Source organism: Scyliorhinus torazame, chromosome 20 (genome assembly GCF_047496885.1).
Source record: "Scyliorhinus torazame isolate Kashiwa2021f chromosome 20, sScyTor2.1, whole genome shotgun sequence".
NCBI lineage: Eukaryota > Metazoa > Chordata > Chondrichthyes > Carcharhiniformes > Scyliorhinidae > Scyliorhinus > Scyliorhinus torazame.
Window position 1 is genome coordinate 37,548,524 of NC_092726.1, and position 27,806 is coordinate 37,576,329.

The 27,806-nt window shown below is 45.7% G+C and overlaps 1 protein-coding gene across 1 annotated transcript in view; it reads left to right on the forward strand.

Annotated features, from left to right (window-relative positions):
- Positions 1-20,041, forward strand: part of LOC140397086 (equilibrative nucleobase transporter 1-like) — a 57,748-nt gene extending 37,707 nt beyond the window's left edge. The window contains exons 7-12 of the mRNA XM_072486120.1: positions 7,656-7,891; positions 9,723-9,899; positions 15,696-15,815; positions 18,417-18,609; positions 19,000-19,123; positions 19,931-20,041. Of these exons, the coding sequence (XP_072342221.1) occupies positions 7,656-7,891; positions 9,723-9,899; positions 15,696-15,815; positions 18,417-18,609; positions 19,000-19,123; positions 19,931-20,041 (961 nt within the window). The remainder of the gene's footprint in view (positions 1-7,655; positions 7,892-9,722; positions 9,900-15,695; positions 15,816-18,416; positions 18,610-18,999; positions 19,124-19,930) is intronic.
- Positions 20,042-27,806: the final 7,765 nt, after the last annotated feature.

Sequence of the window (27,806 nt, forward strand, 5' to 3'; positions counted from 1 at the left end):
ACGGGTTACAAGCTGATAGAACCTGATAGAAGGTGCACAGGAACGAGTTAAAAGCTGATAGAACCTGATAGAAGGTGCACAGGAACGAGTTACAAGCTGATAGAACCAGATAAAATGTGCACAGGAACGAGTTAGAAGCTGATAGAACCTGATAGAAGGTGCACAGGAACCGGTTACAAGTTGATAGAACCTGATAGAAGGTGCGCAGTAACGAGGTACAAGCTGATAGAACCTGATAGAAGGTGCACAGGAACGGTTACAAGCTGATAGAACCTGATAGTATGTGGACAGGAACGGGTTACAAGCTTATACAACCTGATAGAAGGTACGCAGGAACGGGTTACAAGCTGATAGACCCTGATAGAAGGTGCACAGGAACGGGTTACAAGCTGATGGAACCTGATAGAAGGTGCACAGGAACGGGTTACAAGCTGATAGATCCTGATAGAAGGTGCACAGGAACGGGTTACAAGCTGATTGATCCTGATAGAATGTGCACAGGAACGGGTTACAAGCTGATAGAACCTGATAGAAGGTGCACAGGAACGAGTTACAAGCTAATACAACCTGATAGAAGGTGCACAGGAACGGGTTACAAGCTGATAGAACCTGATAGAAGGTGCACAGGAACGGGTTACAAGCTGATAGAAACTGATAGAAGGTGCACAGGAACGGGTTACAAGCTGATAGAACCTGATAGAAGGTGCACAGGAACGAGTTACAAGCTGATAGAACCTGATAGAAGGTGCACAGGAACGGGTGACAAGCTGATACAACCTGATAGAAGGTGCACAGGAACGAGTTAGAAGCTGATAGAACCTGATAGAAGGTGCACAAGAACGAGTTACAAACTCATAAAACCTGATGGAATGTGCACAGGTTCGGGTTACAAGCTGATAGGACCTGATAGAAGGTGCACAGGAATTAATGACAAGCTGATACAACCTGATAGAAGGTGCACAGGAACGGGTTACAAGCTGATAGAACCTGATAGAAGGTGCACAGGAACGAGTTACAAGCTGATAGAACCTGATAGAAGGTGCACAGGGACGGGTTACAAGCTGATAGAACATGATTGAAGGTGCACAGGAACGAGTTACAAGCTGACAGAACCTGATGGAGGGTGTACAGGAACGGGTTATAAGCTGATAGAAGGTGCACAGGAACGAGTTACAAGCTGATAGAACCTGATAGAAGGTGCACAGGAACGAGTTACAAGCTGAAACAACCTGATAGAAGGTGCACAGGAACGAGTTACAAGCTGATAGAACCAGATAGAAGGTGCACAGGAACGAGGTACACGCTGGTAGAACCTTGAAGAAGGTGCACAGGAACGAGTTACAAGCTGATAGAACCTGATGGAAGGTGCACAGGAACGGGTTATAAGCTGATAAAACCTGATAGAAGGTGCACAGGAACGGGTAACAAGCTGATAGAAACTGATAGAAGGTGCACAGGAACGGGTTACAAGCTGATAGCACCTGATAGAAGGTGCACAGGAACGAGTTACAAGCTGATAGAACCTGATAGAAGGTGCACAGGAACGGGTTACAAGCTGATACAACCTGATAGAAAGTGCACAGGAACGAGTTAGAAGCTGATAGAACCTGATAGAAGGTGCACAGAGACGGGTTACAAGCTGATAGAACCTGATAGAAGGTGCACAGGAACGGGTTACAAGCTGATAGAACCTGATAGAAGGTGCACAGGAACGAGTTAAAAGCTGATAGAACCTGATAGAAGGTGCACAGGAACGGGTTACAAGCTGATAGAACCTGATAGTATGTGGACAGGAACGGGTTACAAGCTTATACAACCTGATAGAAGGTGCACAGGAACGGGTTACAAGCTGATAGACCCTGATAGAAGGTGCACAGGAACGGGTTACAAGCTGATAGAACCTGATAGAAGGTGCACAGGAACGGGTTACAAGCTGATAGAACCTGATAGAAGGTGCACAGGAACGAGTTACAAGCTGATAGATCCTGATAGAATGTGCACAGGAACGGGTTACAAGCTGATAGAACCTGATAGAAGGTGCACAGGAACGAGTTACAAGCTGATACAACCTGATAGAAGGTGCACAGGAACGGGTTACAAGCTAATAGAACCTGATAGAAGGTGCACAGGAACGGGTTACAAGCTTATAGAACCTGATAGACGGTGCACAGGAACGGGTTACAAGCTGATAGAGCCTGATAGAAGGTGCACAGGAACGAGTTACCTGCTGATAGAACCTGATATAAGGTGCACAGGAACGAGTTAAAAGCTGATAGAACCTGATAGAAGGTGCACAGGAACGAGTTACAAGCTGATAGAACCTGATAGAAGGTGCACAGGAACGAGTTACCAGCTGATAGAACCTGATAGAAGGTGCACAGGAACGGGTTACAAGCTGATAGAACCGGATAAAGGTGCACAGGAACGGGTTACACGCTGAGAGAACCTGATAAAGGTGCACAGGAACAGGTTACAAGCTGATAGATCCTGATAGAATGTGCACAGGAAAGGGTTATAAGCTGATAGAACCTGATAGAAGGTGCACAGGAACGAGTTACAAGCTGATAGAACCTGATAGAAGATGCACAGGAACGAGTTACAAGCTGATAGAACCTGATAGAAGGTGCACAGGAACGGGTTACAAGCTGATAGAACCTGATAGAAGGTGCACAGGAACGAGTTACAAGCTGATAGAACCTGATAGAAGGTGCACAGGAACGAGTTACCAGCTGATAGAACCTGATAGAAGGTGCACAGGAACGGGTTACAAGCTGATAGAACCTGATAGAAGGTGCACAGGAACGAGTTACCAGCTGATAGAACCTGATAGAAGGTGCACAGGAACGGGTTACAAGCTGATAGAACCTGATAGAAGGTGCACAGGAACGAGTTACAAGCTGATAGAACCTGATAGAAGGTGCACAGGAACGGGTTACAAGCTGATAGATCTTGATAGAATGTGCACAGGAACGGGATATAAGCTGATAGAACCTGATAGAAGGTGCACAGGAACGAGTTACAAGCTGATAGAACCTAATAGATGGTGCACAGGAACGGGTTACAAGCTGATAGAACCTGATGGAAGGTGCACAGGAACGAGTTACAATCTGATAGAAGGTGCACAGGAACGAGTTACAAGTTGATAGAACCTGATAGAAGGTGCACAGGAACGGGTTACAATCTGATAGAACCTTATAGACAGTGCACAGGAACGGGTTACAAGCTGATAGAACCTGAATGAAGGTGCACCGGAACGGGTTACAATCTGATAGAACCTGATAGAAGGTGCACAGGAACGAATTACAAGCTGATAGAACCTGATAGAAGGTGCACAGGAACGAGTTACAATCTGATAGAACCTGATAGAAGGTTCACAGGAACGAGTTACAAGCTGATAGAACCTGATAGAAGGTGCACAGGAACGAGTTACAATCTGATAGAAGGTGCACAGGAACGAGTTACAAGTTGATAGAACCTGATAGAAGGTGCACAGGAACGGGTTACAATCTGATAGAACCTTATAGACAGTGCACAGGAACGGGTTACAAGCTGATAAAACCTGATTGAAGGTGCACCGGAACGGGTTACAATCTGATAGAACCTGATAGAAGGTGCACAGGAACGAATTACAAGCTGATAGAACCTGATAGAAGGTGCACAGGAACGAGTTACAATCTGATAGAACCTGATAGAAGGTTCACAGGAACGAGTTACAAGCTGATAGAACCTGATAGAAAGTGCACAGGAACGAGTTACAAGTTGATAGAACCTGATAGAAGGTGCACAGGAACGGGTTACAAGCTGATAGAACCTGGTAGAAGTTGCACAGGAACGAGTTACAAACTGACAGAACCTGATAGAATGTGCTCAGGAACGAGTTACAAACTGAAACCCTAATATTGGTTTAAAAATGCTTTAAGCCTCGAATGGCAGTTTTCTCGGAGCTTGTTACAGGCTGGAATCTAATCTTGGGTTTTAAGTTGTTGGCTACGGTAATGTGTTAATGCATCGTACAGTTAATATATTACTATTAGACATAGTAATTTAAAATTTGATGAATGCACTTTACTATTTGACGCATATAAAATAAATACCTGGTGGGTGTGCCTTTAGTGGAGGTCAAGGATCGGGTGGTGAACTACATAATCATAAATCCCTGGGAATGAGTAACGGTAGCTAATCGAATTGTTCGAGTGGTTACATTTCGACGAGCAGATAACTGATATTAAGTTAGAAAGTGGAATCGAGTACAGGATGAGAGCTGCGTGATGAAAAACGTAAGAATATAATGTCAATTATCATCCAAAAGATCGCTCTGGATTAAATATTTGCTTTAATATGTGGCAGGCTGGAATACAATTACGCTATTCAGGAGTTGATAGGTGATTGTGGGGTGAAAATATATCGAGAATTAGAGACACATCTTGAAGTGGAATCTAGTGGTTGCGATTTTCTCCTATCAGAAACAATGTTATAGAACATAGAACGATACAGCGCTGTACAGGCCCTTCGGCCCACGATGTTGCACCGAAACAAAAAGCCATCTAACCTACACTATGCCATCCGTATGCGTATCCAATAAACTTTTAAATGCCCTCAATGTTGGCGAGATCACTACTGTTGCAGGCAGGGTATTCCACGGCCACACCATTCTTTGCGTAAAGAACCTACCTCTGGCCTCTGTCCTATATCTATTACCCCTCAGTTTAAAGCTATGTCCCCTCGTGCTAGCCATTTCCACCCGCGGGAGAAGACTCTCACTGTCCACCCTATCTAACCCCCTGATCATTTTGTATGCCTCTATTAAGTCTCCTCTTAACTTTCATCTCTCCAACGAAAGCAACCTCAAGTCCATCAGCCATTCCTCATCAGATTTTCCCTCCAGACCAGGCAACATCCTGGTAAATGTCCTCTGCACCCGCTCCAAAGCTTCCACTTCCTTCCTATAATGCGGTGACCAGAAATGTACGCAATACTCCAAATGCGGCCGTACCAGAGTTTTGTACAGCTGCAACATGACCTCATGACTCCGGAACTCAATCCCTCTACCAATAAAGGCCAACACTCCATAGGCCTTCTTCACAACCCTATCAACCTGGGTGGCAACTTTCAGGGATCTATGTACATGGACACCTAGATCCCTCTGCTCATCCACACTTCCAAGAACTTTACCATTAGCCAAATATTCCGCATTCCTGTTATTCATTCCAAAGTGAAACACCTCACTCTTCTCTACATTAAACTCCATTTGCCACCTCTCAGCCCAGCTCTGCAGCTTATCTATGTCCCTCTGTAACCTGCTACATCCTTCCGCACTGTCGACAACACCACTAACTTTACTGTCGTCCGCAAATGTACTCACCCACCCTTCTGCGCCCTCCTCTAGGTCATTGATAAAAATGACAAACAGCAACGGCAACAGAACAGATCCTTGTGGTACGCCACTTGTAACTCCATTCTGAACATTTACCATCAACCAACACCCTCTGTCTCCTTTCAGCTAGCCAATTTCTTATCCACATCTCTAAATCACCCTCAATCCCCAGCCTCCGTATTTTCTGCAAAAGCCTACCGTGGGGAACCTTATCAAACGCTTTACTGAAATCCATATACACCACATCAACTGCTCTACCCTCGTCTACCTGTTCAGTCACCTTCTCAAAGAATTCTATAAGGTTTGTGAGGCATGACCTACCCTTCACAAAGCCATGTTGACTATCCCTGATCATATTATTCCTATCTAGATGATTATAAATATTGTCTCTTATCAACCCATCCAAGACTTTACCCACAACAGACGTGAGGCTCACCGGTCTATAGTTGCCTGGGTTGTCTCTGCTCCCCTTTTTGAACAAAGGGACCACATTTGCCAACCTTCAGTCCTCTGGCACTATTCCTGTAGCCAATGATGACATAAAAATCAAAGCCAATGGCCCAGCAATCTCTTCCCTGGCCTCCCAGAGAATCCTAGGATAAATCCCATCAGGACCCGGGGACTTATCTATTTTCAGCCTGTCCAGAATTGCCAACACCTCTTCCCTACGTACCTCAATGCCTCAATTAACGTACCTCAATACCTCAATAAACTGACGCGATACTGACTGGAATGAAGTCGAGAGTAACAGATAACTCGGTGAAGTTTACAGTTTGGAATCATATCGGAGAGTGAGTTACAAGCTGGAATTTATTGAAGTGTTCTGTGGGTTTACAGTTGGGATAAGAGTAACTGAGAAATAAAATACAGACTGGAATATGATCTGTGGTTTGAGAGTTTGTGTATATTTAGACAAATAGATACAGGGGTTATGTGTTCCATTTTCCGGCTGGGTGGTACTTTTTCATAATCGAGGGAAGTTTGGAAACTTAACAACAACTCATCCTCCACCTCATTAGCCACATGTTTAATGAACATAATGAATTGCATCTGGGCCTGGAGATTGTTAGCCGGCAGCTCCATCAAGTTTCTCAGCAGCACTTCCATAGTAATTGTAATTTTACCAAGTTTCTCTCTGCACTGCTGATTTACAACTATTACTGGATTGATTTTCATATCATCGACAGTGAAGCTATTGGCAAATATGTGTTCATTCTTTTCGGCAGTTCCGTATTTTCACCCATTAATATGGATTTCTCCCTCTCTGAGGAACAAACATGAATTGCAGCTAACGGTTTCCAATTTAAACAACTGGAAAAAGCTGGTGTTATCCATTTGCACATCCCAACAAAGTTTTCTCGCTTACGCTAATATATTTGTTCTCACAAATCAGTTCGTCATAATGTTTTAGTTTTGTTCAGATTGGCAGTTTGTTCGACCAGGCGTGGAGGGCCGAAGGGCCTGTTCCTGTGCTGGACTTTTCTTTATTATTTATTTGTTCTTAATATGCTGTTCTTTCTGTGAGGAAAATTCATCACATCTGCCAATCACCTTTGCCCAGTGATTTACTTAAACACATGAACACACTTCTTATGAGTATTCTGAAATATCCAGTCCGACCATGCCACCACGTATTCCTGAGTGCTAAGTGTGTTAACAGTGGATTGGGAGCTGAGATGATTTATAATTGTTTGAATGCGAATAAGGATGCCAGTTATGGATTACACTGTTCACTGTATTCAGTACCATTGTTTAAAGGATAATTGTTAGCAATTTCCGGGTGTAATGTTACCACTATTAATAATACGTCTGTATTAATATTCCATATAACTATTTATTTGTAAAATCACACCTGGACCGAGGTAGCCTTTCCTCACAGTATAACAAAACTGAAATAAAATATCCTGCTTTCAGTCCAGAGTTTTCGGGTCTGCTCCGGGGCCATAGTGCAGGCCAGACTATTATTACGTCGTAAATGTCCTTTCCTTTATGGAATTGCTGTAAATGGATTAACGCTCACCCCCCTGCTACGTGTATCCGCTGGGCGCTCCGTGAGCCCGATGTCAAATTACTTGTTCCAGTTGTTTCTGCTGTTACCACTCCCCCTATTGCTGCCTCTCGGACCCATACTCTCTGACTATTGATTAATTCCTGCTGCTGCCTTTTGTGTGAATAATTGACCGATCACCTGTGTATCCTGCATTTAATTTAAATAAACACTTGTGCCGAATGTTGCATCAGAACCTGTGGTTAACCCGGATTTTATTCCCTTGTCGGACAGCATCAGCTGTGATACGTTGGCACTGCGATCATTCTGCCGTGAAAAAGCAACGCCAAGCCAGATAGAACCAGACCATGGAGGAGAATCAAACATAGGAGAGAAGGACGGGACATGTGATGAAATGGAAGGAGACATTGGCTACGGGCAGGAGAACATGGAAGAAGACAGCGCACTGAGAAAGGAAGAGAAGGAAGGAGGCCCTGGCGGGAGACACGGAAAAACTGAAGAAGGAAATGGTGAGATGGGCGAGATTGGTGCTGTGACCTCCAATGAATCCCAAGCTAAGATTCTCTCTTCACAGTCCTGCCTTGTCGCATGCCTCTCTATTTGCCTCCTCTGCCATTAGTCTACCATTTGTCTTGTATGTAATACCCAGCATTTCCGCTTATTTGCTCTTCATTCATGGGCAGCCCGGCAGCATTGTGGTTAGCACAATTGCTTCACAGCTCCAGGGTCCCAGGTTCGATTCCGGCTTGGGCCACTGTCTGTGCGGAGACTGCACATCCTGCCCGTGTCTGCGTGGGTTTCCTACGGGTGCTCCGGTTTCCACCCACAGTCCAAAGATGTGCAGGTTGGGTGGATTGGCCATCATAAATTGCCCTGAGTGTCCAAAGTTGCCCTTAGTGTTGGTTGGGGTTACTGGGTTATGGGGATAGGGTGGAGGTGTTGACCTTGGGTAAGGTGCATTTTCCAAGAGTCGGTGCAGACTCGATGGGCCGAATGGCCTCCTTCTGCACTGTAATTTCTATGATAATCTATGCTTCTCCTCCACCCGACTCTTTTAATTATGTTCCTCCACATCTCCGACCCATTGTCCGATGTTCAAACCTTGTTTAACTACCTCGACGATTAAACTTTGTTAACACGTTCTAAAAATACAAATGTCCCACTTCTGCTGGTGACTCATCCGCCATTCTGCTGGTTCTGTCCTCAAAATGAGACCGGAAGACATCGGAGCAGACTAAGGCCACTCGGCCCATCGAGTCTGCTCCGCCATTCAATCACGGCTGATATTTGGTTTATCCCCATTCTCCTGCCATCTCACCAGAACCCCTGATTCCCTTATTGATCAAGAATCTATCTATCTCCGTCTTAAAGACACTCAGTGATTTGGCCTCCACATTCTTCTGCAGCAAACAGTTCCACAGATTCACCACCCTCTGGCTGAAGAAATAACTCCTCATCTCTGTTTTAAAGAATCGTCTCTTTAATCTGAGAGTGTGTCCTTCTGCTACTTTGTCCTCCAAGTAATTCTGTACGTTTCCTGTTATGACATTCTTTCACACACATTCAAGCATCTTTCCTTCTACTGAGTTCAGGTGAAGAAATATGTGGTTCCCCTTTTTCTCTTTTCCCACTTTCTCAAAACATAGTCTGACAATTACCACATTTCAATCAGCAGATACTATTCCAGAGTCGCGAGAATTCAGAAAGATTACCACCAATTTATCTGTTCTGTCTGAAACCATTACATCCAACACTCCACGCCTTTGATCTTTACATTCTGGGGTCTGATCTACTTTAAACCACAAGAATTCCCACGTAATTTTAAACTGGTCTTCTTGTTGCTAATTTACACTAATATGTTTATTTTTCCCTTGTCAGTTACCTGGTGCAGCATTTGTTTTCTGGGAGGTTGTTCATATTTCCCTCCACGTGGACACACACCAAGGTTCCGACTTGTCTATTTGTCATTTCCCTCTTCCCCATTGGAAGGTCGCCAGAATCCGCTTGTGATAGAGCCACGACTCCTTTCGTTAATTATTTACTGTTTTACATGTGGAAAGACGCTTTCACTGTCCTTTTATGTGCTTCTCTCTCGTTTCATTGCATATTCTAATATATTTTTCAATCACACTCTGGAATTATGTCCTTTATGTGTTGGACACAGGCAAATGGGATTCAGGAGATGAAATACTCGCCCAAAATCCCAGCCTCTGATCTGCTTGTGGAGCGGATTTTTTCATATGGCTGAAGCAATTCAGTATCTGACCAATAGTTAACCCAGCGTGCTGGAAGTGGGGGAATTTTGGTCACTACCTTCTCTTCTTTGTTTCTTCTCCCCAGCCGTTGCAGGTTCAGCAGGACATGAGGAACAGATTCCTACCTTGAGAGGCTGCATCTCCTCCAAGATCGTCATCACCCAGTTGTTCTGGCTCTCCATCATACAGCTCCGAATGGTTATATTCATTGGCACCCTGAACCCCATGCTCACACAGGCCGCCAACGGTGACGTTCTCCAAGGTACTTGGCACAGAGATGTAAACGAGCTTTGCTGAGGCTAGAGGGGCTGGCAATGCGGGAGGCCGGCAGAGGCATCAGAATGGCAGAAGCAGTGTGCGTAAATGCAAGGTAGTAAGAGCCAGAGGTCAGTGACATATAGTGACGGGTGAAACTGATGCAGATGAAGAGGCTCAGCATAGGAAGGACACCGAGATAGAGAAGGCAAAGGGGGGAAACGATTTATGAAGAGTTTGGATGAAAGACATAAGGGCAGATACAGTCTGGGAAAGATGCAGTGGTAGCGAGGCAGACTTGATAAAGGAATGGGCAGACGTAAGGAAGAGGATTAGGGAGAGGCAGAGAGACATGCTGAGGGAAAGGTAAGAGAATCTGTGCATGGGTAACGGCAAGGTAGCTGATTGCGAGACAGCGGGAGAGGAGACAGGGAGGAGAGTGAAAGCAATGGACCGTGTGAAAAGGAAACTGCATCTGATAGTTATAGGCGAGGAGCAAATGTCAGGTAGAGAATGTGTGGGAAAGGAGAAAAACCGGGAAATAATTAAGAAAAAATAGTTTGCGGCCTGTAAACTGTGGGAAAGGCGGAGAGAGTGGGATGGCATTTCGATGAGTGGAAGAGGCAGAAAATGTTTGGCAGCAGTGGGTTTAGATGGAAATTATTGGATGGTAAGGAACGGGATAGCAGATAAGTGATACGATGACAGGAGTGATGCTAAGGATTTTATGAAACGGGAGAGAGGGATAAGATGGGGAAAAATGGAGGGGTGACAGGAATCGTGCAGAGTTAATTGGACATACATTTGGCGCAGAGGAGAACAATGGGAGTGAGTGAAATGAGCATAGCGTAAACACGGGATGGAGGTTAGAGAGAGAGAAAGAAGAGGACATATGTAGTGGCCGGCAGAACAGAAATCTGCGACAGCAATCCGCTGAAGACAGCAATGACTGGTGAAGCAGAAGTGCGGGAAGGGAAAGAGTCAGTTGGGAGAGAGGACATATTTTGAGATTTTAAATGGGACGAGAAATACGAGAAATTGCAGATAAAGAGAGAGAACGAAGCCCAGGGAACAGAGAGTATGTGTGACAAGAGAGTGCAAGTGCCGAGAAAGACGAAACGTGAATATTGAGTGCATGGAAAGAGTAAAGAGCTGATAACGCGGAACGTTGGAGAGAACAATCTCGCACGAAGGAAGAGTTGAGAGAGCATGTGCGCAAATTGAGGATCAGTTCAAGGCCAGAGTTTGGAGGAGAGGGTGTGGAGAGCGAGCGAGAGAGAGAGAGATAGAGAGAGCAGGAAGACACCACCCTCACCCCTCCCACCCCTGACTTAAATAACGACAAAGCATATTGAGTTTTTATTCAACATTTATTGTAATTTGAAATAGAGAAAGGATTTCCTGGAAAGATGGCTGAAAACGATGTGGTGAAGAGTGGGGAAGTAGAGATTAGAGGCAAAGTGCAAAGTGGACCTGGAAGGAGGGATGCATTGCCATGTAAAACACTGAGAGGCAGAGAAGGGGGCAGAAGAGGATCAGAAAGAATGTGAATTTAGATTAATAATGATGTTGAACGATGCATTGGAGAGACGACAAACAGAGTTTGAGGCAGGGAATGAAGTGATGAAGGGGCGTGAAGAGAGGGGCAAGTAAATTTGAGGAGAGGGTGAGAGAAATAACGAAGAGAGCCTAAAGGAAGCAGGTAATTTCGATTGAGGTAGAGTCAAGGAAATGAATAACTGGTAGAGCGCATGGCAGCGAGGGAAGGGAGGAGAGGGAGGAAGAGGAGATTCGGATGAGAACGGATGAGTTGGTTAATCAAATGCAGCGTCCATCCTCGACATTTGCTGGGTCACACCCGCATTCTACTGAGGTGAAATTGTCCTTTTCCGACTCTCAGATTAGGAAACGAATTTAGTTACATCCCAAGGTGTGCCGCAACGTATATCTTTGCGGTTGCCTTTCTGTTGGTCCATTATCTGTCCTAAACATGTGTGCCTGGCTTTTTCTGATCTCATGTGTATGAAACTGTTCTTGTGTCTCCCAGTCTGTATGTTTTCGTACCTGAGCTCAGCCTGCTTCTGGTGGACTTGCGACAGGCGGTCTGTTTATCCTCCAATCTTCTCATCTGCTTGCGGTTTTGTTTATCTCTGTGTGCCTATGTCTTTTATTCCGCCTTTCTGTTTGCCTGAATGTATGTGTCTGGGTCTGTGGATCATTTTGTTCTGTGTACTTGTAGGTGTGCCTGTGTGTACACGAATCCATCTCTCTTGCACAGTAATATGATGTGAAGCCTTCTATCCAGTCTACCCACTTGTGTTCCCTGGATTTGTCTTTTTTGGTGTATTTCTGTCCGCTAGTGAGCGGTCGTTACAACAACCACCTGAGAGATATTGTTTATCTGCTTTATGTTATTTTTATGGAGATACCAATCTTCAACGACACCCATCTTCCAATTTACACTGAATTGTATCTCGACTCACATGAACATAGACAAACAAGTCCACACAGAGACGGGTGCATCAATATCCACCGAGACCAATGGCACATTTCACAAAGAGACGCACAAGGCAATCCACACCGAGATCCATATCCCAGCCTACATCAAGACTCATACATCATATAATAATAATCTTTATTCTTGTCACAAATTGGATTACATTAACACCGCAATGAAGTTACTGTGAAATTCCGCTAGGCGCCACACTACAGCGCCTGTTCAGGTACACAGAGAGCGAACTCGGAATTGTCTAATTCACCGAAACAACACATCTTTCGGTATTTGTGAGAGGAAGCCGAGCACCCGGAAGAAACCCACTCAGACTCGGGGAGAATGCGCAGATTCTGCAAAGACAGTGAACCAGCCAGGAATCGAACCCAGGTTTCTGGCGCTATGTAGCAACTGTGATAACCACTATGCCACCGTGACGCTCTACAATATCCGCACCAAGAGCCATGTTTTAGTAGCCATAGAGAAACGTAAGGCAGACAACATCATGACCTGTATCCCCGCCACATCCAGGTTCAGAACCCAATCCACACTGAGACACGTAATTCGCCCATCATGTGGACACATATAGGAGCTCGCAGCAAGGCTGACATGCTGGGCCATACGGAGGCACATACCCCACAATACATCTTGACCCATAACACTCGTCAACATGAGGTTCGTACCCCAGACAACACTGAGAGACTTACCACACATATCGGGACACATACGGCAGCCCACCGCGAGGCCCGCACAGCAGCCCATCCTGATAGCTCAATCCACACGGAGCCCCATGTCGTAATCAGCACCAGCCTGAAGGGAAGTCTAAACCGGATCATAAATCTAATTTGAAGCTTCGTAGAATAATTCAATCGAAAATGTTATTTGTTTCAAATGCTGTCTCTCCCTCTCCCTCTATTCCTCTTCACGCCTCTCTCTCTCTCTCTCCCTGTCCCCGTGTCTCTCTCTCGCTCTCTCTTGTTTTGGGCCAGTGTTTAGAGAACCCCAAAGTGTATCATGAAGTTCACCTGACCTACAACTTTTAATAGACTGTGGTATGGGCAGCACACGACCCGCTCTACAGGTGTGGTACAGCAGAAATCGAAAAGTATTTTTTATAGCAAAAAAATGTTTATTCTATGAACTCAAATTAACCGTTTTAAAACAGACAGTGAACATCTTCGCAACCCTTCACTCAAATACAACCCCCAAAGAATTCAACACTAAATAATCCTGAATGAATATTTCTCATCGGTATTCACGGTGGAGAAAGGCATGGATGTTTGGAAACTAAGGGAAATAAATAGTGATGTCTTGAGAAGTGTGCATATTACAGAGGAGGAGGTGCTGGAAGTCTTAAAGCGCATCAAGGTAGATAAATCCCCGGGACCTGATGAAATGTATCCCAGGATGTTGTGGGAGGCTAGGGAGGAAATTGCGGGTCCCCTAACAGAGATATTTGAATCATCGGCAGCCACAGGTGAGGTGCCTGAAGATTGGAGAGTGGCGAATGTTGTGCCCTTGATTAAGAAGGGTAGCAGGGAAAAGCCTGGGAACTACAGACCGGTGAGCCTAACGTCTGTAGTCGGTAAGTTGCTAGAAGGTATTCTGAGAGACCGGATCTACAAGCATTTAGAGAGGCAAGGACTGATTCGGGGCAGTCAGCATGGCTTTGTGCGTGGAAAATCATGTCTCACAAATTGATTGAGTTTTTTGAAGGGGTGACCAAGAAGGTAGATAAGGGCAGTGCAGTAGACGTTATCTACATGGACTTTAGCAAAGCCTTTGACAAGGTACCGCATGGTAGGTTGTTGCAGAAGGTTAAAGCTCACGGGATCCAGGGTGAGGTTGCCAATTTGATTCAAAATTGGCTGGATGACAGAAGGCAGAAGGTGGTTGTAGAGGGTTGTTTTTCAAACTGGAGGCCTGTGACCAGTGGTGTCCCTCAGGGATCGGTGCTGGGTCCACTGTTATTTGTGATTTATATTAATGATTTGGATGAGAATTTAGGAGGCATGGTTAGTAAGTTTGCAGATGACGCCAAGATTGGTGGCACAGTGGGTAGTGAAGAAGGTTATCTAGGATTGCAACGGGCCAGCTCAATTAGGCCAGTGGGCCGACGAATGGCAGATGGAGTTTAATTTAGATAAATGTGAGGTGATGCATTTTGGCAGATCGAATCAGGCCAGGACCTACTCAGTTAATGGTATGGCGTTGGGGAGAGTTATAGAACAAAGAGATCTAGGAGTACAGGTTCATAGCTCCTTGAAGGTAGAGTCGCAGGTGGACAGGGTGGTGAAGAAGCCATTCGGCATGCTTGGTTTCATTGGTCAGAACATTGAATACAGGAGTTGGGACGTCTTGTTGAAGTTGTACAAGACATTGGTACGGCCACACTTGGAATACTGTGTGCAGTTCTGGTCACCCTATTATAGAAAGGATATTATTAAACTAGAAAGAGTGCAGAAAATATTTACTAGGATGTTGCCGGGACTTGATGGTTTGAGTTATAAGGAGAGGCTGGATAGACTGGGACTTTTTTCCCTGGAGCGTAGGAGGCTTAGGGGTGATCTTATAGAGGTCTATAAAATAATGAGGGGCATAGATAAGGTAGATAGTCAACATATTTTCCCAAAGGTAGGGGAGTCTAAAACTAGAGGGCATAGGTTTAAGGTGAGAGGGGAGAGATTCAGAAGGGCCCAGAGGGGCAATTTCTTCACTCAGAGGGTAGTGAGTGTCTGGAATGTGCTGCCAGAGGTAGTAGTAGAGGCGGGTACAATTGTGTCTTTTAAAAAGCATTTAGATAGTTACATGGGTAAGATGGGTATGGAGGGTTATGTGCCAAGTGCGGTCAACTGGGACTAGCTTAATGGTAAAAACTGGGCGGCATGGACTGGTTGGGCCGAAGGGCCTGTTTCCATGCTGTAAACTTCTATGATTCTATGATTCTATGAATCCTGAACAAATTCTCAAACAACATCCAGACGACAAAATAAATATCTTTTAACAGAAGCGCATAAGGTTTAAATTCACCACTGGGAACATTTTTTAATTCTGAATTCACCAAATGATCAATAGATGGTCTTTCGATCGCAGAGAGAACAACAGTACACCTGCTTTGTCTGCCTTCAGCTCCAACACTGAAACGAAACAAAACAAATGCAGACACACCCAAGATTTTCTCAAAGTGAAATTAAAAAGCAGAACCAGAGCTCAGCTCCACCCACACTCTGATATCACTGCAGTAAAATGAGCAGCCAAACATTTCTTAACGTGACGTTCTCATGACACACTCTCTCTCCCTCTCTATCGCAGTTAGCAGGTTTACAAACGCCTTCGCTTTCACTCAGCTGTTTGGCATTTTTACTGCTCCATGGAACGGGTTGATCATGGACTGGCACAGACGCAGAACAATATCGTCAGTCACTGTCACAGGTAATCCAAATGTACTCATTGAGATCTCTGTCAAGCACAGGTTATTCAATTGTGATCCCTCGTCTGTTTCCCGCTCTCAGATAATCCAAATGATCAGTCACTTATCTCCCAGCTCGAGGTCACCTTCACCTCCCTCTCAGCTTCACGTCATCCCACTGCAAACAAACAGGTTCATCACAGTCACATATAATCTAGTGGTGGACACTAAACCATAGGAATCCGGTTACGAATACTCAGATCCCTCCTGGCGATATGCAATCTTGCGTTGAACACTCAGTTCCCTCCATGTTACATGCTCATGAATTTGCTTTGTTTGCCCCCTTGTTCGGCACTGTAATTAATCACTGTTTTTCGATGTACCATTTGACAATGCAGTCTGTGGATTAGTCATTTAATCTATGTACGTGTCCGTTCCCTTGGCCGCAGAAAAATACTTTTCGTTGTACTTCGGTCCATGTGACAATAAATCAAATAAAAAGGAAATCAAACACAATTCCCTCATAGACATTGGTGATCCAGCCTTGAACACTCAACTCCGTCACCGCTACATGTTAACCTATAGTGACGGTTCACTCCACATCCAGTCATTTTCTGTACAGATGTGAACAGCGAGCTCAATCTACTGTCCAGTCATTGATAATCTGGAGGTTATTAACCATCTCCCGCACAGTCACATGGAATATGGATGTAAACACTAATCTACCTCCGAGTCATTATAATCCAGGTGTGAACACTCAGAACACCCAGTCACAGTTAATCTCGTTTGAACACACAGCCACAGGAATTCAAGGTGTCAATACTCCGCTTCTTCCCTGCCACACTTCATCCGAGTGTGAATATTAAACGGTATCCTAGTATCAAGAAACCCAGTTTAAGAAGTCAGTGGCTGCTCAACTGAATTAATGACAGTAAACTCACTCCTTGGTCCAGTTTTACAGTGTGGGCGTTCAGTTTCCTTCAGCTTTTAGCAAATCTGGTATAAATTCTGTTCTCCCCTTAGACAAGATAACTTGCAGGTTGTCACGCAGCTATTCTCCTATTTTAACAATCAAAGCTTCAAAACCTATATTTTACTAATCGCACGTATTGCACATGTCACCATTCAGCGCGAAAGCAGTATCAGATAATACATCAATAAATATTCCGCCCTCCAAAAGTCACCATTCCCCCCCCCCCCCGCCCACCGCCCCCGCCCCCCAGAGGAGTGGTAGAGCAGTCAGGGTCTGAACATAGAACATATAACACAGAACATACAGTGCAGAAGGAGGCCATTGGGCCCATCGAGCCTGCGCCGACACACTTTAGCTCTTACTTCCACCCTATCCCCGTAAGCCGATAACTCCTCCTAACGTTTTTTGGTCCCTAAGAGCAATTTGTCATGGCCAATCCACCTAACCTGCACTCTCTTGGACTGTGGGAGGAAACCGGAGCACCCGGAGGAAACCCACGCAGACAGGGGAAGAACGTGCAGACTCCGCACAGACACTGACCACAGACAATCGAACCTGGGACCCCTGGCGACGTGAAGCCACAGTGCTATCCACTTGTGCGACCTGCTGCCCCTTAACTCTGTACTCGTTGGTATCTTGAACGATGAGGGGGGAACCTGACTGAATCTTACAGTACACTGAGAGGCCAAGGTGGAGTTGACGTGAAAGGATGGTTCCATTGATAGGGGAAACGAGAACCCGGGGGCACAGCCTCAGACTGTAGGGACGATCCTTTAAAACTGAGGTGAGTAAGAATTTCTTCAGCCAGACCGTGGTGAATCATTGCTGCAGAAAGCTGTGGAGGCCACGTCACTGAGTATCTTTTCCTGAGAGAATGATAAAAGACGTACGGGGGTTCACAGTGACACACTGAGCTCAATAAATAAGACAGATTCCGACGCTTAACACAGTAGCAGAAAATGCCACTCAAAGAGAATAGTACAGGTCTCTGAAAGCAAACTGCCCCATCGAAACGATGTCCCAGAGAGGCAAGGAGGTGCCCGATACCGGCTTCTACATCAGTCTCATGCCGCCATACACTGTACTGCAGTGAGCATCTGCTTATGGTCAGGGGATCTTTGGGATTATTTTTAGTGACCTTTTTGGTTACCCAGTTTGCACCATTTCACGATTCATCCACAGTTCGCGATAGCGACATTGAACATTACAGCTTAATGCATTGCAATTAACGCACTGGGATTTCCCATTGACCAGACACTAAATGAAACAGCTAAACTAATATTGTAGTTCGTAACTTGACACCCGAGTATGCGCAGCCAAAGTCATGGGACAGTCTCAATTTGCCTGGACGAGTGCTGGTTCAAGAATATTCACAACCTGGACACAATGCTCGGTCAAGTCAGTGCAGTCAACCAGGAACACATCAACCACTTCAATGATTAATTCTCTCAACACATAATTGGATGTGTGTTTCACTCTGTAGTTGAGATGGTGGATTACACTTCCCCACACCCATCCGTCATCCGCCACCCCTCCCACTCCACCTTCCGCGCCGCAGGCTCTCTGTGGATTTATAGGACCTTGAATTTGGACGGGCTCTCCAACTCAGATTGAATCTTTTAAATCAGGAATGTTTCTTCTTCATCTTCAGCTACTTCCACTTCCCAAAGATTGGCTGACACGAAGTCTGCCGTATTGTCTCTCGCCATAACGGTGACTCTGGGTGTCCTGTTCTCAACCTTCGCTGCAGTCCCTGTGCTGGAAGTGCAGTACGTAACCTTCGTCCTGCAAGTGCTCACCCGCTCTTTCCTGTTTGGGGGACTTTCCACATTCATCACCATCGCGTAAGTCAATCAAAGGCAGCAGGTTTGGGTTTCAGAAACATTTATCGAAACTCAACCATTCCGTGAGGAATTCGGTTTCCAAAAGGCCACTTGAGCCGTTGTAGCCCATTGGATCTGGGATTGTGGGACACAGCGTCACCTGACATTTCCAAATACACGCTGATGACGTCACAAGTGGTGATAATTTGGAATTCATGCCACAAAAGTGGTTGGAAGGATATTCCTAGATCAATTTTGGAAAACCCTGGAGGAATACCTGATTTAGGAAAGCTTGGGGAAATGTTGATCTGATGAATATGAAAACCTTCTGCATCTGTTTTGTAATAATCAACCGTGCTGGACTCTGTGTAACTCAGTGAAACATCTTCTCTGTTGGCTTGTTTTCTACAGCTTCCCTCCATGCCACTTTGGGAAGATATTTGATCTGACAGTTGCCGTTTTGGCATGTGTTTCCCTCCTGCAATACCCCTGTTTGGCTCTGGTCCAAGGACCTCTACAACACAATCCTTTATATGTGAGTACCAGCTGGGAGGTCGATGCCCATCTGACGGTCACGAATACAGTAATGAGGGCGATAGAGAGGGACACATACAGGGATATAGATGCTAGATCGAGAGGTACCTCTTTCTGGGCTTGAGATTCAATCCACATCATCCCCAGTATAAACGAGAGGAAGTCAGTAACATTCAACCAGTCAGTGTCTGGATGAAAGAACAAATTCCACATCCACATCGACCATAGATGTGTATAAGTCTCTTTATAAATGAGTGAATTTCATGCAAGGAAGGAAGTTATTACCAATCCTAACTAAGATTGCATTGCAGCAAAATTTGGAATCGTTCTTTGATTTCAATGATTTGCAGGGAGTTCTCCTCGGGGCAGAGAGGTTTAAGAGTAGGTCCGATACAGCTGTTCAAAATGAGAAGGGTTTTGGACAGCGAATTGAAAGAGAATCTGTTTTCATTGACAGAAAGGCCAATTACAATGGGAAAATATTTAAAATGAGAGAATTAATGTGAAGGGGGAACGTTTTACTGCAATCACGGGTTAGGTTTGAAACTTTGCCTCAATGTCACACACATTCCTTCGTTACATTACTAACGGTGATAGCTGATTATTGAAAGTGGAAAATGCAGCTATCTTGGGAGAGCGCCCGGGTTACAGCTGCATAACCTAAAGATTTGATGTTGGAAATTTGCGTCCCTTTTCATATGGGCTGAGCGGGTGATTCCGTGCTGTCCATTGTTCGATGTAAATATTTTTGAGAACGGTTTTGCCTGTATAGCAACTCTCCATCTACCTCTGTTCCCTTTTGATGCAGTTGAACATCGGTTTGATCGTCCTCGTAACACTGACCTACGTTCATCCGATCACCGTCAATCTGCACTGCCAACGGGAAATGCGGAAAAGAGGTGTGGCAAATTCCTCTTAATGCGAAGATTCGGAACTGGAGTAGGATTGGCCATTAAGACCTACCTGAGGAACACAATCGTTTGGTAGGAGTCTACACGTATATAAACATAGAAAATAGGAACAAGAGGAGACCATTCTGCATGTCCAGCCTACTCTTCATTCGTTTTCATCATGGCGGATGCCGCCTTCCCCCTAAATCATTTGATCCCCCCGCCCCAACTGAAAGATCCAATTGCTTCTTGAAAATATACAGGTTTCGCCTCAACTGATCGCCGTGGCAGCGAATTCCAAGGCCGATAACTCTCTTGTGAAGGGATTTTCCTCATCTCTGTTCTAAATTACCGTTATCACTATTTCTGGATTAGCCGACCATCATACGCAGCCTTCTAGTATCTGCTCTGTCTAGTCCTGTTAGAATTGTATAGCTTTCTACGATATACCACCCACCCCTCCCCACCCCCTCTGAACTGTTGGGAAGACAATACTAATCAACTCAATATCTCTTCGTACGTCAGGCCTGCCAACACAGAAATCAGCCAGATAATTCTTCTCTGCATTCCTCCCGCTATAGCAATAACATCATTCCTCAGATAAGTGGGCCGAAGCTCCACACATAGTCCAGTTATGGCCTCACCAAACTACAGCAAGACATCCCGGCTCCGTTACTCGAACCATCTAGTTAAAAGGTCAGCATACCTGATTTGTTTTTCTCCTGCGGCACCTGCATGCTTACCTTCAGCGACCGGTGTATGATGCCACACAGGTATCGTCACCCATTCCCCTAGCCTAATTTGGTGAAGTTCCTCAATACTTTTTTTTTCATTGCAAGGAAGTGCAATTTGTGCTGCTTCAGCAGTAGCCCGTGTTTTATGGCTGCCAAAGGTGAATTTCTGTGGGGCTGACTTGTGGGATTATAAAGGATGAGGAACACTGCGAGTAAGGTTATGCTGGGGCTGTCAAAGAGGATAGTTAGAGCACAGCTGGGGTATTATGTAAAATCACTAACTTGTCACTGTAGCAAGGAGTGTACTTTTATAAAGTTAGAGCACCAAATTTATTTTTTCTAATTAAGCGTCAATTTAGCTTGGCCAATCCACCTAGCCTGCATATCTTTTTGGATTGTGGGGGCGAAACCCACGCAAACACGGGGAGACTGTGCAAACTCCACACAGACAATGACCCAGAGCCGTCATCGAACGTAGGACGTCGGGGCCGTGAGGCAGCAGTGCTAACCATTGCACCACCGTGCTTCCCCCTATTGCAGCAAGGAGTTGAATGCACTTGAGGGGCTCCACAGGATATTCACCGGGATGTTGCTTGGCTGGAGCATCTGAGCTGTAAGGAGAAACTGGATCGGCTTGGATTGGTTCCTTTAGAGCAGTGAATGCTCAGCTGCGATATGGTTGACGTGTAAAAGATTATGTGGGAGTTGGAAAAGGAAAGTAGATAAAATCTGTTCTGCTTGCTTGAGGGATCAGTCACAAGCGGGCATAATTTTAGGATGGGGGGGGGAGCAGGAGAAATCTATGATATTTTATTATTCCTTTTGCTTGAACTGAGAGGGTGGACATAATTTCGAATGCACCGGCTGGGAAGGTAGTGGAGGCTGGGAATCTTCCAAACTTTATAAAGTACTTGGATGAGCACTTGTAATGCGGCTACATTGAGGGATATGGGATAAATGGAGGTAAGTGGGATTAGCGCAAGATAAGGTGTAATTATTGTCAGTGCTAACCTTTGGCCCGAATGGCCTTTTCTTTGTTGTAAGACTGTATTTCTCTTTGACGTAGTGTTTAGTGTGATTCTGTTCTGCGACTGTTCCCTCCGGGTGCTCCGGCTTCCTCCCACAAGTCCAGAAAGACCTGCTGTTCGGTAATTTAGCCATTCTGATTTCTCCTTCTGTGCATCCGAACAGTAGGCAGAATGTGGCGACTAGGTCATTTCCACAGTAACTTGATTGCAGGGTTAACATAAGCCTAATTGTGACAATAAAGATTATAAAGAATAATTAGAAATATTATATGAATTATTATAATATAGTATAGTATATTATTATAATATTAGTAATCGTGATTAAGTTTATTATCCCTTTCTTCCTAGGAAACTGAAAGCTGCGTCCTGCTCTTCATCGTCTCTTTCTGTAGGCCTGTTTAAAGAGTGATCAGCAAACTGGACTAATTCTTCTTCCCATATCTCTTGAATTAATCGAAGAATTTGCGCATGATTTCCTCACCTCTCTTTCTCTTTCACCTCGATCGCCTTTTACATTTCCCATTCTTTTTCCATTCCATCCAATACTACCTTTTCCTGCCTTAGCTCGACTTCCCCTCCCCTTCAATCTCCTTGTTTGTTCCATCTTAATTTTGATCTGCTGTTGCTCCCAGGACCTCTACATTCTTAATTGCTATCACTTTCTCCACATTCCATGACTTAATTGCCGCATGTTGTCCTTCTCTCCTCCTTCCTTCCATTTAATTTTCAACACTATTCTAATCTTCTGTACCTCCTTTCACTCATTTCATCTCTGAGGATCCCGCTCCCTTTCCAATCCCTCCCTTTCAACTGTCCTATCTCAAAAGCTATGTCCCATTCACATTTAATGCTCATTCACTCTCCCCGGCATTCTCTCGGAGCTCAATTCACTCCATCACTCATTATATCAATCATAACCCATTCCAATCTCTCTACGCTTCCCTGTTCTCTCCCTTTCTCACGCACTTCTATATCGCCTTCTCTCACTCTCTCTCGCTCTCACTTTCTCTCCATTCACTTTGTTTCCTTTCGCTAATCTCCTGCTGACACCAATTCTAGCTCTGCAAAATCAGGCCCCCTCAGAGCAATGTGGTTGTTCTTCCTGCCTCAGTTAAGCGTTTCCTCTTTACAAACCATGGACGCGAGAGTAACACAGGGTTTGAAATGTCTGCTGGAGTGTATTTCCATTTCAAAGCTGTTCAATTTGCACTTTGGCGAAAAGTAAAGTTGCACTGTTTCCCAAGTTGTAGAGATTTTTTGTGCGAGATGCATGTGAGCAATCGGCATAAACCAAGAAGATATTCCTGAAGAACATCCATACGTGTCACTATAAAGGACAAACAGCCGATTTTCGTAAATCAGGGTAATTATGAATAATATTTGATTGTTTATGAAGAATTTGGATTAATATATCGTTTGATAATGTGTTGATATATATTTTAAAGAAGGATAAAATAAATGTTTGGCTGTTGTCACTGTTTTATGTGCCTCTTTTGTTGGTCATAAAGGAAGTAATTTATTAAACACATTATTGTAAAATGAGTAAAATGAGGGTACGATCCAGCAGATGTAATTTTGAGAAACACCGACACATCCTTCAAACAGCGATAAGATTATTGACCAGAATTTCTGGGTTCGTTTCTTTGTGACGTTGGTTGAGGAATAAACATTGGTTGGAAGGAGACCGCTGATTGCTTCCCTGCTATCCTTCTCATTTTGGTAAGAAGTCTTACAACAGCAGGTTAAAGTCCAACAGGTTTGTTTCGATGTCACTAGCTTTCGGAGCGCTGCTCCTTCCTCAGGTGAATGTTCTAAGACTTCTTACCAAGCTCACCCCAGTCCAACGCCGGCATCTCCACATCACGGCTTCTCATTCTGTCAGGGGATGGTTCATCTACTATAACGAGGGTGAGCCAGTGAATCAGCTTTACAACTTGACCAGATCTTTTTTATTCGTCCATGGGACGAGGGAGCCGCAGGCTGTGACAGTATTGATTGCCCATTCGTTTTCCCTTTTGGGGGCAGTTACGAGTCAATCACATTGCTGTGGATCTGGAGTTACCTGAGGGCCAGACCAGGTAAGAATCGCATGTTCAGTGAATCGGGTGTTTTACGACAATCGACAAATAAGGGAGATGTGCGGCTGAGTTGGGAGGATGATTGGCGGGGAGGGGGAATGGGGGGGGGGGAGGGGAGGTCCCAGAAATCAAGGGAGTGAAATAAAATATTGTATTTGAGGGAAATAAATGAAAAAGGCATTTCGGTCTATTGTGTCCTCGCCGGCCATTAAGCACCTATATGTTCGAACACATTGTAAGTGCTCATCCAAATACTTCCGAAAAGTTGAATTAAGGCAACCAGATTGCACCAACCATGTGGGTTAAAATGCTTTCCCTCCCATCATCTGTGAACTCCAGCCCATAATCTTAAATCTACGCCCCTTCATTATTAACCCCTGCACTCAGGGGAAAACTGCCTTCCTGTCCAACACGCCTATGTCCCTCATAATTTTAAGCAAACCCATTTCTGTCCCCGTCAGCCTTGGCTGCTGGAGGGAAAGCTAAAATGGAGCTGTCATAATCCAGATGAACATATGCTGTTTTCTGTATTGAGGGGGAGAGCTGCCAGGCGGGGATCTAACCTGAACATCGACACAACTCAGCGAGGGGCAAGATTTAGAAGCCAATTCGCGAATGGAACCCGCGCTCTTGGCCTTGCCCTGCCTCACAAATTAGCTGTCCAGCTAATTGAATTAATCAGCCCAAGGGGAAAAAATATTCCGTCTCTCTTGGTGCTGAAACACTCCAGCCCTGGCCACATCCTGGTGATGATGCTGGCTTGTGATGCAGAACAAGGCCATCAGTGCGATTTTATTCCCGTACCAACTCACCCAAACAGGCGCCGGAACGTGCGGTCTCGGGGCTTTTCACGGTAACGTCAAATTTGTGACAATAAAATGTTATTATTATTATTATTTTGTTCCTAGGTTTTATAAACAAGGTTTTATTTCAGGAATCTACAAAGATAGCATCACTGAGTACTACTGCCGTGATGATCTTCCAATAATTAATGCAATTCCTCCTCGTTTTTACCTCCGCCTCAATCTCGCATGAAACATCGAGACACTGGCAGGTTCAGCTGCCAGGTTGGTTCCTTTCCACCAGCACTCTGAGATTGAAATAATATCATCGTCGTATTTTCAAGCAACAATTTAAGCTCATTAATCTTACCCCTCAGTCACCTTGTATTTAACTAATGGTATTTAAATGGCTACCAGTGCCCTGATGCGCCTTCCATGTGCCTCATCGTTCCCTGACATAATTTCGTGTTGTGGGCGATAGCTGAGAAAAGATTCTATTCAGCGGGGTTTAACTTACCTACCCGTTCTCTGAAATGGTGCATCCTCCGGCGAATTAGACTAAAGTGGGCAGAAACACGAGAATCGAAATATTGACCTCACTGCCTGAATGGATGGTGGGTTCAGCCATCCTCATATGATTTGAGAAATATCGAGATATGCAGTTCCATGTCTGCAAACACAAGGACCAAGTGCATGAAATAGGATCAGAACAGAGTAACTGAAATGGAAGAGTCATATAGCAGAGAACAGGCCTTCAGCCGATCATGTCCATGTCCTCGTTCAAATAACTATCGAAAGCCATCCCACTTTACGGCAATTGATCCACAGCCTGCGATTCATGTAACGGTAGCACAGTGGTTAGCACAGTTGCTTCACAACTCCAGGGTCCCAGGTGCAATTCCCTGCTTGGGTCACTGCCGGTGCGGAGTCTGCACGTTCTCTCCATGTTTGCGTGGGTTTCCTCCGGATGCACCGATTTCCTCCCTCAGTCCAAAGATGTCTAACAGGTTCGGTGGATTGGCTATGCTAAATTACCCTTCGTCTCCAAAAAATGTTAGGTGGGGTTACGGGGATAGGGTGGATTTGTGGAGATCGGGTGGAGTTGTGGGGATAGGGTGGAGGTGTGGGCTTTGGTAGGGTTCTCTTTCCAATGGCCGGTGCAGGCTCGACGGGGCGAATGGCTTCCTTCTGCACTGGCAATTATCTGAATCTATGTAAAAGAGGACTGAGGGAGAACGGCCTCGTCAAGGGGAGGTCACGCCAGAGGATCGGTGAGAACATTTCAAGGGGTTAACGAGAAAATTAGGCAAAGGAGAGCCAGTGGACCTGATCTATTCTGATTCCAAGAAGGCCGTTGGAAAGGTGGCAGAGAGGAGGCTGCAAAATGGTGTCAGGTGCAAGATATAAGCATGGACAAACGCTTGGCTGACTGTCAGGAGGCAGAGCTTGTGGATAAATGGTAATTTTTCAGTGTCCAGGGGGAGGGGGACAGAGAGAAAGACAGAGAGAGAGAGGGACAGAGAGAGTGAGGGACTGAGAGAGATGGACAGAGAGAGAGAGGGACAGAGAGAGAGAGAGAGACAGAGAGAGAGGGACAGAGAGAGAGAGGTAGAGAGAGAGTGGGACAGAGAGAGAGGGACAGAGAGAGAGAGGGACAGAGAGAGGGACAGAGAGAGAGACGGACAGAGAGAGGGACAGAGAGAGAGAGACAGAGAGAGAGAGACAGAGAGAGGGACAAAGAGAGGGACAGAGGGAGAGAGAGGGGGACAGAGAGAGGGGGACAGAGAGAGAGAGACAGAGAGAGAGAGACAGAGAGAGGGACAGAGAGAGTGAGGGACAGAGAGAGAGGGGGACAGGGAGAGAGGGACAGGGAGAGACAGAGAAAGAGAGGAACAGAGAGAGGGACAGAGAGAGGGACAGAGAGAGAGTGGGACAGAGAGAGAGAGACAGAGAGAGAGAGAGACAGAGAGAGGGACAGAGAGGGGGACAAAGAGAGGGACAGAGAGAGAGAGAGAGAGGGACAGAGAGAGGGGGCAGAGAGAGAGACAGAGAGAGAGATACAGAGAGAGGGACAGAGAGAGTGAGGGACAGAGAGAGAGAGAGGGACAGGGAGAGAGGGACAGAGAGAGACAGAGAGAAACAGAGAGAGAGAGGAACAGAGAGGGGGACAGAGAGAGGGACAGAGAGAGAGTGGGACAGAGAGAGAGAGACAGAGAGAGAGAGACAGAGAGAGGGACAGAGAGAGGGACGGGCAGAGAGAGAGAGACGGGGAGAGGGACAGAGAGAGACAGAGAGAGATGCAGAGAGAGAGAGGGACTCAGAGACAGAGGGACAGAAAGAGAAAGACAGAGAGAGAGAGGGAGACAGACAGAGAGAGAGAGGGAGACAGACAGAGAGAGTGAGGGACAGAGAGAGAGGGACAGAGAGAGAGAGACGGACATACAGAGAGAGGGCCAGAGGGAGAGACGGACAGAGAGAGGGACAGAGCGAGAGACGGACAGAGAGAGGGACAGAGAGAGAGAGATGGACAGAGAGAGGGACAGAGAGGGTGAGGGACAAAGAGAGAGGGGGACAGAGAGAGAGGCACGGACAGAGAGAGGGACAGGGAGAGAGAGGAACAGAGAGTTTGAGGGACAGAGAGAGAGAGACACGGAGAGAGAGGGACGGAGAGAGAGAGACAGAGAGAGAGAGGAACAGAGAGAGTGAGGGACAGAGAGAGAGAGGGACAGAGAATGAGAGACGGACAGAGAGAGGGACAGAGCGAGAAACGGACAGAGATAGGGACAGAGAGAGAGAGGGACAGAGAGAGAGAGACGGACAGGGAGAGGGACAGAGAGAGAGAGGGAGGCGAGAGAGAGGGACACAGAGAGGGAGGAACAGAGAGAGAGAGGGACAGAGAGAGAGAGGGACAGAGAGAGAGACAGAGAGAATGAGGGACAGAGAGAGAGACGTGCAGAGAGAGAGAGAGACGGACAGAGAGAGAGACATAGAGAGAGACAGAGAGAGTGAGGGACAGAGAGAGAGTGAGGGGCGCAGAGGGTGAGGGACACAGAGTGAGGGACACAGAGAGTGAGGAACGCATAGAGTGAGGGACACCGAGAGTGAGGGACACAGAGAGAGAGGGACACCATGTGTGAGGGTCAGAGAGGGTGAGGGATCCAGAGGGTGAGAT